General features: G+C 43.1%; 1 protein-coding gene across 2 annotated transcripts in view; it reads left to right on the top strand.

The window, feature by feature from the left end:
• Nucleotides 1-4760: 4760 nt before the first annotated feature.
• Nucleotides 4761-11742, top strand: part of dnajc11a (DnaJ (Hsp40) homolog, subfamily C, member 11a) — a 45090-nt gene continuing 38108 nt past the window's right edge. Inside the window, exon 1 of one of the 2 annotated variants that reach the window (XM_043675988.1) lies at nucleotides 4761-4898. In XM_043675988.1, coding sequence (XP_043531923.1) covers nucleotides 4827-4898 — 72 coding nt within the window. In that variant the 5' untranslated portion in view covers nucleotides 4761-4826. Of the gene's footprint in view, nucleotides 4899-10926; nucleotides 10969-11742 lie in introns of those variants that run through there. The other variant, XM_043675989.1, reaches the window with a different exon arrangement.

The raw sequence follows: 11742 nt of genomic DNA, 5'->3' as shown, positions 1-11742 counted from the left end.
GCACTTCCTCCACGATAACATTCAACACTGGAGCACTGGATGCGTTCTCAGCCCCCTACTGTACTCTACAAGTTTGCCGACGACATCACCGTGGTAGGACGGATATCAAACAATGATGCATCAGAATACATAAAGGAGGTAGAAGGCTTGGTGACATGGTACAATGCTAACACTCTCTACGTCAGGAAATCAAAAGAACTGATCATTGACTTCAGAAAGAAAGGAGAAGCACACGCCCCCATTTATATCAACACAGCAGAGGTTGAGAGGGTTGAGAGCATTTAGTCCCGACGAGTGATGATACCTGACAACCTGTCCTGGATTTCCCACACAGGTGCAATGGTCAAGAAGGCACAATGATGCCTCCTCTTCCTCAGGCAGCTCAGGAAATTTGGCATGTCCATAAGTACCTCACCAACTTTTACAGGTGCACCATATAAAGCATATTGTTTGGTGCATAACGCCCTGGTATGACATCAGCTCTGCCAAGGACTGTAAAACTTGGTTGTGTGCACACAGCCCAGACCATCCATCATGGACTCCAAGTATACCACTCATTGCTGCGGAAAGGCTGACAACATCATCAAAGACCCATCCCATCCTGGTAATGTTCTCCTAGAACCACTTCTGTCAGGCAGAAGATACAGAAGCATGCACACACACCAGCAGGCCTCAGATCAGCTTTTTCCTTGTTGTTATTAAACTGATGAACACACTCTCCAACTTCAAATAATGTTGATTTTGTTAATGTTTTTCTTGCGTTGTGCAATGTAGCCTGTGTGCCTCACTCTGTCCATTTTTTTTTCACCCTATAATCTGGATGTCCTTGCTTACTATGACCTGTACTGCTTGCAAACAAAACTTTACACTAAACTTAGGTACATGTGACAATAAATCAAATCAATCAGAATGACCCCGCTGCCACAGCCATAGGCCCCAAGTGGCAGGAGAATGAACTTGCTGCCACTGCCTCCTATGACTGGGACAAACCACGTCTGCCATTTCACATCCAGCCCTCTCTCGCTGCCACACCAATGCTACCGACCAACCCGCCACAGAAAAAAAGAAACAAAAGAACAAAAGGAAAATAAAGTCAAAGAGCAGAAGCAAAAGTAAAACAAAGAAGGAAAGAGGGTGGGCCTCGTGCTAGAGCTCGTATGTAGCCCTGTTACTCTGCCACTACCTTGCACCAGGTTGGTGAGAAACAGGATGTTCATCAGTGATCACACTATATTCAGCACCATTCACGATTCCTCAGATACTAAAGATACTATAATAACTTACTTTATTCATTTGTGAGATATGGGTGTCACTGGCTAGGCTGGCATTTATTGCCTGTCCCCAGCTGCCCTTAAGAAGGACTTGGCCTAACAAATGGGAAGTAACATATGTGCCACCCAAATGCCAGGCAATGACCATCTCTAATAAGAGACAATCTAACCACAGCCGCTTGAAATTCAATTGTTTTACCATCACGGAACATCTCTGAACATCCTTTGGGTTACCACTGACCAGAAACTTAACTGAACTTGCCACATAGACACAATAGCTACAAGAGCAGGTCAGAAGCTAGGAATACTGCAGCAAGTAACTCACCTCCTGACTCTCTAAAGCCTATCATCTACAAGGCACAAGTCAGAAGTATGATGGAATATTCCCCACGTGCCCAGATGGATGCAGCTCCAAAAACACTCAGGAAGCTTGACACAATCCAGAACAAAGCAGCCTGTGATTGGCACCATATCCATAACCATCCAGTCAACTGATGCTCAGTAGCAGCACAGTGCACTAGTTATAAGATGCAATGTAGAAATTAATCAAAAATCCTGGAACAACAAATTCCACACCCATGACTACTTCCATCTAGAAAGGCCAAGTTAGCAGATAAATGGGAACACCACCACCTGCAAGTTCTGCTGCAAGTCACTCACCATCCTGACTCAGAATATATTGCCATTCCTTCAGCGTTGTTGGGTCAAAGTACTGGAATTCCCTCCCTAAGGGGTCAACCTATGAGACATGGACTGCAGCAGTTCAAAAGGGCAGCTCACCAAGTCCTTCTTAAGGGCAGCTGGGGACAGGCAATAAATGCCGGCCTAGCCAGTGACACCCATATCTCACAAATGAATAAAGTAAGTTATTATAGCGTGGGTCATGTACCCCCAAAAATAACGTCTCTGTCTTCTTCCATTATATTAGTTCAAGAGTTCTCCCAAATATTTATCCTTAGCTCCTCTTATTTTATCTATATCTTGTCACTCAATAACATCAGCTGAAGAATAAAAAGTACTGCAGAAACACAGCATGTCTGGCAGCATCCATGGAGATAAAAACAAAGATCCAGTATGTCTCTTCCTAAGGAACTGAAATGAGCTGGAAAATGATGGCTTTTATTTGATGCTGCTATCAAAGAGAGAGGAGGAAGGAGTGGATCAGATGGTGAGGCTGCCCAGAGGGATAATCAAAATAAGAGTATTAATGATGGTAAAGTTTAAATAGATGCAAAACAGGTGTCGATGGCAGGTATGAAAAGCAGAAAATAGGTTCAGTTTTGCCAACAGCAAACCTATTACAAATGTAATCACAAATGGAGCACAGCATTCATGTTCTTAAGTTGTTGAACTCAACATTGGGTCCTGAAGGCTGTACAGTGCCTAAGTAGAAATGAGGTGTTGCTTTTCAGGGAACTGAGCCTCATAGGAACACTACAGCAGGCATAGGATGTACCTGTTGGTATGAGAGCAAGGTGGTGTATTGAAACTGCAAGCGAGTAGAAGGTCAGGGTTGTTCTTACAAACAGATCAGAGGAGTTCCAGACAGCAGTCCCCCAATCTGCATTTGGGTCTTGCTGATGTACAGGAGATTGCATCATAAGCAACGTATACAGTTAACTGGATTGTTAGAAGTTCAACTAAACTGCAGTTTCAGCTGGAAGATGTGTTTGGGGCCTTGGACAGTGAGGAGGGGGAAGAAATAAGGGCAAGTGTTACACCTTCTGTAATTGCATGAGAAGATGTCATGGGCAGGGATGAGGAAGTGTTAGGAGTGACAACAGAGTGGACTTGGTGTCAAGAAGAGATTGGTCCTTGCGAAATGCTGACAGTGAAGAAGCGAAGATGTGTTTGGTGGTGCCATCCTGCTGGAGGTTATGAAATAGCAGAGGATGATCCTTTGAATGCAGAGGCGGGTGGGGTGGAAATTGAGGACAAGAAGGACCCTATCATTATTCTGGCAGGGAGCAGAAGTGGGTCCAGACAGAGTCCTTATTGAGAGGAACTGTAGTCAAGGTGACTGGGGGAGCCAGTGGGTTTGTAGTGGATATTGGTGGACAGTTGATCCTCAAAAATAGGAAGAGGAGTCAAGGAAGAGTCAGAGATGGACCAGGTGAAGGGAAGAATGGAAATTGAAAGTAAAACGAACTAATTCTACATGACAGCAGGAAGCAACATTGTAATCTGTGCTGTTTTCTGCTGAGGTCCAGAGTTAATTGGTTTTGATGTGATTAGTGCACCAGATAGAGTTGTGGGACATCTCTATGACACTGAATATTCCACATACCCCTTAAAGAGACAGTCATAACTAAGATACAACACTGACTTGGAGGAAATGTGACGAGTTGAAGGAGAAATTGTTAAAAGTGAGAACAACCCCAACAGGGAAGAAAGGTCGTGGTGTACAGGGGCTATTCAAATCTGCTTTCAATGAAGAAATGTGAAGAGACTTTAGAATATCCCAACGGGGATTGGGCATGTACGGGCTTCATTACCTGTTAGCATGGGGTCACATCTCACATGGTGATACTCAGCTTTCCTTTTCCATAATAGTTTTGAAACCCCTTGCTGTCTCTCTGCAGTCCGAGTAGTAGGTCACAAATTCCTCCAGGAGACTAAGCCTCCAGGAGACTAAGCCTCCAGGACAAATTCTGTTTCCCTACCACTATCTTTGGGCAGAATTTTACCAGTCCCCAGGAGGTGGGAACAGAGCCTGGGGCGAGACAGGCTGTGTATTATTGGGAAAATCATGAGGAACTATAATGGTTCTCCAACTGTATCCCATGGTTGGGAAATTTTACTAATGACAGCAGCATAATCAGATAGGCTGCCCAAGTGAAGTAGCTGGGCACCAGTTTACATGAATTATATCCATTACTGACCTTTTTATGGTGCTGCAGGCCCTTTGATAATAGCATATCAAAACCCAACACGTACAGAAGTTAAATGGAATCGGTTTCTCAATTACAGCCAGAGCTTTTTTTATGTGCATGACTGGCAGGGGAAATTTTGCAGGTGGAGTTTTCTTCCATTAGGTACCTATTTATGTTTGTTTAAAATTATATGTATACTTGTTCTGCACTGCAAATCCCTGCCTCAGAAACAACCAATATTCTTGGGCCGATTGATCCAGTTGGGTGGTTGTGAGCAAACTGGGGCCTACAGTAAGGCTTTTTAGCTGCCACCGCCGCATGTAAAACTAAGGAGGCAATCCATCTAGTTTCCGTCAGAATCAGTTCTCCTTTCTCTTTCCATAAATGCTACCAGGCTTGCTGACCATTTCCAGCGTTTATTTGATATACGAGGTGTTTTGACGACCTGAAATGTGCCATTACAAAGTCTTAAAGGTCCAAACTCTCGCTTCTGGGACGTCATTTCCTGTTTGATTGGGTTCACACCCCACACCCCACACCAAAGTCCTCCCAGGCCAGCAGAGGGCAGCACAAAGGAGTTGTGCCGTATGAAAGGAGAGGGAATCTCTTGGTGAATCGTTCCCTCCTCGGCAGCCGGGGCCTGGCGAGAAGCCGGTGCCCCGCTACGGGGTGAAAGGTGACAATGGCGGCGGCCTTGGTGGATGAAGAGATTAATAACGATGACTTTTACGCACTTCTGAACGTCAGGAGGGAGGTGAGGGGGTGGTTGTCGTTACCGCGCTCGGTTTATTTTGTGGCTGATTTAGTGAAGGGCATGTCGCGGGAGGAGGAGGTGGCAATCTCGTCGTCAGTTGCTGCTTTGTCGTTGGTGACCGCGGGCGCCTGGCGGATTTCAGTTAACGTGCGGCACGGCCTTAACTAACACCGTGCGATCCGCCGTGTAATACAACACATTCATATGTGTATAGAGCAAACCTGAATATTAATGTAGAAGCCTATTTTAATTATTAATCAGGCTGTTCAATTATTATAAATAACTCAATAGTGCATGGACTTTTTATTTTTCCCCAACTATCTCACGATCTGTTTGAAAATTTTACACTTAATCCACTTGATTTGTGGGTAAACGCAGACACGACAGTTGGGTTTTGTCCTTGTGAAGGTATGACATAACGAAACTGGCATCTGTCCAGTTTAAGGACCGTGCAACCTCAGGCTAATTAAGTTTCCCCGGCCATTGCTTCTGAACCCGGCTGTCGGTAACCTTGCTGTCCAGGTTGACCCAGAGCTGAGCTTGTAACCCCTGTTCACATCTTCATCAAGATCGACTACTTCTCGTTCCGTAATATCAGCCAATTCTCCCTCTTGATTAAAGTGTGTGCCGCAGAAATTTTGATATTCAAGGTTGTCTTCTCCAAACTCGCCAGTCAACTATGTACCATCCTCTACATTTGAGCTCACCCTAAACTCGACAGACCATCTGACCAACTCCTGCTTGCTGATCTGTTCTGCACTTTGAGCTACATTAGCATCTAATCTGGTAATGCCTCTTTTAAGAATCTCTCTCTTCTACTCAGATTGTTCCTTTTGCTAGCTATAGAACATAGAAAAATACATCAGTACAGGCCCTTTGGCCCTCGATGTTGTGCCGATCCAAGCCCACCTAACCTACACTAGCCCACTATCCTCCATATGCCTATCCAATGCCTGTTTAAATGCCCATAAAGAGGGAGAGTCCACCACTGCTACTGGCAGGGCATTCCATGAACTCACGACTCGCTGAGTAAAGAATCTACCCCTATGCCTCCACATCCTTCCTATAGTATGTCGACCAAAACTGCACACAATATTCCAGATGCGGCTGCACCAGAGTCTTATACAACTGCAACATGACCTCAGGGCTCCGGAACTCAATTCCTCTACCAATAAAAGCCAGTACGCCATATGCCTAAAAGCCAGCACTATTTACCTGGGTGGCAACTTTCAGAGATCTGTGTGCATGGACACCAAGATCCCTCTGCTCATCCACACTACCAAGTATCCGACCATTAGCCCAGTACCCCATCTTCTTGTTACTCTTACCTTTCAACTTTACAAACTACCAAGACTTTTGTCCTCTTCCAATTCTGGTCTAGTATGAAACACAATGTTAATTGTGCCATCATTGGCAGCGAAACCTTCAGTTGCCAATGTGTCTGATCTATTATTGAAGTGCATTATATACTAAGGGATTCAAATGTATACTAGGCGATATGAGTGCCGTGCCTGAAGAATTTGTCCTTTAACCTTTTTGACTTGGCAGCAGCATTGACTCTCTTCGATGTGATGGCTGCGCACATTTAGTGTGCAATTATTTTGAGTGAAGGTCAACCAGTTTCAAGTGGACATGAAGAAATAAGCTGTACCTGTAAAGTGACCATTTTTGGATATGTTTCACTTCTCCAAAATATTGAGGTTTCAATTTTGTTACTGATAATGGCATAATTATTATACAAGAAGTGTGTTGTCACAGTGTACTGATGTGAAGATATAAAAAGTCCCAAGAACTATTGCTTTTTGCCAAATCCAAAAAGTACTGGGGCAGTGGTTTAAGACTTTGCTTTGCTGCTGACAAAAATCAGTAGCCTCAATAATTAAAGCCTGTATATCACGTGACATAGAAATACATGGAAGGAATTGATTCCCATAGCAAAAGACATATTGGCACCTGTTTATATTGTAGATAGTCTTAGTGCAACATTTTTTGGAATAGAGAGCCTTGTCAGCAAGTGGTAACTCTGGCACAGATTCATATGGGTGTTAATCCAGGGTGTGTAATCTGCCAAAAAAGTGGTGAGTTTGCAAGCTACTATTTTTGCACAGAATGAAATGTAAGGTTACATTCTTCTGGATACAAGCGTAGTATTTTGACATAATTAGAACCTTGCCAAAGTTTACTATGCTCCAGTAATAAGTTCCCAACTGGACTGAGTAGGCATAGATGTCTAGTAGGAGTCAAGTGTATTTCCCAGTGGAAACAAGCCTAACTTCATGACTTCATTGGATTGCTTGCTGGGAGATAGAGAAGAGGATGAAAAGGTAGAAGTCATTGTTTTATATAGTCATAGAGATGTACAGCGTGGCATACCCTTCGGTCCAACTTGACCATGCCGACCAGATATCCCAACCCAATCTAGTCTCACCTGCCAGCACCTGTCCCATATCCCTGCAAACCTTTTCTATTCATACACCCATCCAGATGCCTTTTAAATGTTGCAATTGTACTAGCCTCCACCACTTCCTCTGGCAGCTCATTCCAGACATGTACCACTCTCTGCGTGAAAAAGTTGCCCCTTCGGTCTTTTTTTATATCTTTTCCCCCCTCACCCTAAACCTATGCCCTCTAGTTCTGGACTCCCTCACCACATGGAAAAGACTTTGTCTATTTATCTGATCCAGGCTGTTCATGACTTTATAAATCTCTATAAGGTCATCCCACAGCCTCCGACGCTCCAGGGAAAACATGCCAGCCTATTCAACCTCTCCCTATAGCACAAATCCTCCAACCCTGGCAACATCCTTGTACATCTCTGCTGAACCCTTTCAAGTTTCACAACATCTTTCCGAAAGGAATGAGACCAGAATTGCACGTAATATTCCAACAGTGGCCTAACCAATGTCCTGTACAGCTGCAACGTTACCTCCTAACTCCTGTACTCACTCAGTACTCTGACCAATAAAAGAAAGCATACCAAACACCTTCTTCATTATCTTATCTACTTGCAACTCCACTTTCAAGGAGCTATGAACCTGCACTCCAAGGTCTCTTTGTTCAGCAACAGTCCCTAGGACTTTACCATTAAGTGTACAAGTCCTGCTAAGGGTTGCTTTCCCAAAATGGAGCACCTCACATTTATCTAAATTAAAATCCATCTGCCACTTCTCAGCCCATTGGCCCATTTGATCAAGGTCCCGTTGTAATCTGAGGTAACCTCCTTTGCTGTCCACTACACCTCCAATTTTGGTGTCATCTGCAAACTTACTAACTATACCTCTTATGTTCACACCCAAGTCATTTAAATCAATGATGAAAAGTAGTGGACCCAGCACCGATCCTTGTGGCACTCCACTGGTCACAGACCTCCAGTCTGAAAAACAACCCTGTGCCACCACTCTCTGTCTTCTACCTTTCAGCCAGTTCTGTGTCTGAATGGCTAGTTCACCTTTGTATTACATGAGGTCTAACCTTACCAACCAGTCTCCCATGGGGAACCTTGTTGAACATCTTACTGAAGTCCATATAGATCACGTCTATCGCCCTGCCTCATTAATCCTCTTTGTTACTTCTTCCAAGAAAACTCAATCAAGTTTGTGAGACATGATTTCCCATGCATAAAACCATGTTGACTATCCCTAATCAGCCCTTGCCTTTCCAAATATATGTACATCCTGTCCTTCGGGATTCCCTCCAACAACCTGCCCACTACCAACCTCAAGCTCACTGGTCTATAGTTCCCTGGCTTGTCCTTACCACCCTTCTTAAACTGTGGCACCACGTTAGCCAAACTATAGTCTTCCGGCACCTCACCTGTGACTATTGATGATACAAATATCTCAGCAAGAGGCTCATCAATCACTTCCCTAGTTTCCCACAGAGTACTAGGATACACCTGATCAGGTCCTGGGGATTTATCCACTTCTCTGCGTTTCAAACATCCAACACTTCCTCCTCTGTAATACGGACATTTTTCAAGGTGTCACCATCTATTTCCCTACATTCTATATCTTCCATGTCCTTTTCCACAGTAAATACTGATGCAAAATGCAAATTTAGTATCTTCCCCTATCTCCTGCAGCCCACACAAAGGCTGCCTTCCTAATCTTTGAGAGGACTTATTCTCTCCCTAGTTACCCTTTTGTCCTTAATGTATTTGTAAAAACCCTTTGGATTCTCCTTGACTCTATTTGCCAAAGCTATCTCATGTCCCCTTTTTAACCCTCCTGATTTCCCTCTTACGTATATTCCTACTGCTTTTATACTCTCCTAAGGATTCACTCGATCTGTCCTGTCTATACCTGACATATGCTTCTTTATTTTTCTTAAACAAACCCTCAATTTCTTTAGTCATCCAGTATTCCCTACACCTACCAGCCTTCCCTTTCACCCTGGCAGGAATATTCTGATTCTGGACTCTCGTTATCTCATTTCTGAAGGCTTCCCATTTTCCAGCCTTCCCTTTACCTGCGAACATCTGCCCCCAGTCAGCTTTTGAAAGTTCTTGACTAATACCATCAAAATTAGCCCTTCTCCAGTTTAGAACTTCAACTTTTAGATCTGGTCTATCCTTTTCCATCACTTTTTTAAAAATCTAATAGAATTATGGTCACTGGCCCCAAGTGCTCCCCCACTGACAGCTCAGTCACCTGCCCTGCCTTATTTCCTAAGAGTAGGTCAAGTTTTGCACCTTTACAGCTGTAATGCTATCCCTTATCAAAAATGCCACTCGCTCTCCTCTCTTGTCTCCCTTTCTGTCTTTCCTGTAACATTTGTATCCTGGAACATTATGCTGCCAGTCCTGCCCATCCCTGAGCCATATTTCTGTAATTGCTATGATATCCCAGTCCCATGTTTCTAACCATGCCCTGAGTTCATCTGCCTTCCCTGTTAGGCCTTTTGCATTGAAATAAATGCAGTTTAATTTATCAATCTTACCTTTGTTCTCTGCTTGGTCCCTGCCTGCCGTGACTGTTTTCAACTGTACATTTTATCTAAAAATGAATCTTAAGAAATGCTGTGCAATTTCCAGATCAAAAATTGTAAATGGTGAACTTTTGGAGAATGTTTGATTATTTCACAGATAATTGTCAGAGTTTAGCAAATCTAAAATACTGAATGTATTCTCAGTAGAAAAATTGGAACTGTTACACTGTAAATCATTGGCATCCCATATAGCTTCATGGTTTGCTTCAAATATAGAAAATACACTGAAAACAATTACTAACCCTGCACTTGAAATTGCTCCAGTACAATCCAATCACTGGGGTCTCAGAAAAATGTAGCAGTGGAGCCATCAAATGTTTCTTCTGGTGTATATCCACTCAGTTGAAAAAAAAGTCCTAAATGTCGGCTCCATCTGGAAGAGCACATTGATTTTTATAGACTAAAGTATTAGGCAAAAGCGAGGACTGCAGATGCTGGAAACCAGAGTCTAGATTGGAGTGGGTGCTGGAAAAGTACAGCAGGTCAGGCAGCATCCGAGGAGCAGGAAAATCGATGTTTCAGGCAAAAAACCTTCATCAGGAATGGAGGCCAGGCTTTTGCCCAAAACGTCGATTTTCCTGCTCCTTGGATGCTGCCTGAACTGCTGTGCTTTTCCAGCACCGCTCTAATCTAGAGTAAAGTATTGGGGAGTATAAACCTGCCTCTGGCAATTAAGGGATAAGTGAAGAGAATCACAGTCGAGGTAATATTGACAGGGCATATCTGTACCAAGTCATTGAATCCAGTGATGGTATGCTTGAAATATATTGGTATTGCTTTAGATTGCTTTGCCTGATAACTCCTTGGCTGTTTTGTGAGTTAGGTATGCATATAATCAAACTTTTATTTTTGTTTTGAAAATCATTTTATTATCAACAAATGTTTGTTTCTAGTCATCACTAGAATATCAGCTCTTGGGTTAACATTTTTACATCATAGCTACTCTGAAATCTTGTCCAGTCTTTGAATACTGTGGATGAAGTGAATAATAACCATTTTAAAGATGGAACATTTCAAACTCTGCAACAACTGGAATTGATTGCTTTCAGTTGGGTACATGTCCAAGAAAATACTCTTAGATCAGGTATGTATGGTTCAGATCCTTAGCTCCTTCTTTCGTACCTTAAGGAAACATAGACTTGCAAGTAACCATGTCTGCAGGACTAACTTTGCTTTTGTCTGATGAACTAGATTAAATTCAGCACTGAGCTGTTGGGTTACTGAGAGAATCTCCATTCCACTGCATGTTCACTGTACAAACAATCTTGTGTTTAACTTTTTCTTATACAAACCTTACTCCAACAAACATCTATCCAGAATTCAAACTATTGACTATTGTCAGACATTGTCTGGTAATCTGTTCCATTAATAATGAGCCCTCTTGCTTGTTGAAGGTCTGTATATAATACATGACGATTGGAGCTACATGAAGCATCAAGGCTCTGAGTCCTTGTTGCAATCTTGTTGAGCTCTTTTTTTTTTAAGAAAGGATCTTAATTACTGCATGTAAAAGCTTATTGATGTGTTCTTTAGCTTTCCTAATTTGGCCAGTTTATAAGTGCATTGTATGCTTTGGGTAAGAGAGATCCCTGGACAGTGCACCTTGATGTGATTGTGTGCTCCAATAGTCTTGCTCCTGCTGGTTGAGGAAGGAGGATATCCACTCAAGTTACAGCTCCTGGTTGCTATCCAGCTGAATGCTCTGATGTCAAGTGAGTACAGGAAAGCACTTGGCTGAAGTGTTTCCTTCAGATGAGCCAGCTCATTCAAAGAAGTGCTGCTTTGTTGACTATTGGTCTCAAATCCAGGTGAAAGTTGAAGGGAAGGAGAAGGTAGGTGGGAGGAGGAGTAAGGAAAC

The sequence above is a fragment of the Chiloscyllium plagiosum genome, chromosome 34 (genome assembly GCF_004010195.1).
Source record: "Chiloscyllium plagiosum isolate BGI_BamShark_2017 chromosome 34, ASM401019v2, whole genome shotgun sequence".
Taxonomy (NCBI): domain Eukaryota; kingdom Metazoa; phylum Chordata; class Chondrichthyes; order Orectolobiformes; family Hemiscylliidae; genus Chiloscyllium; species Chiloscyllium plagiosum.
Note: the sequence above shows the minus strand (reverse complement) of the source record. Positions and strands in the feature narration are given on the sequence as shown.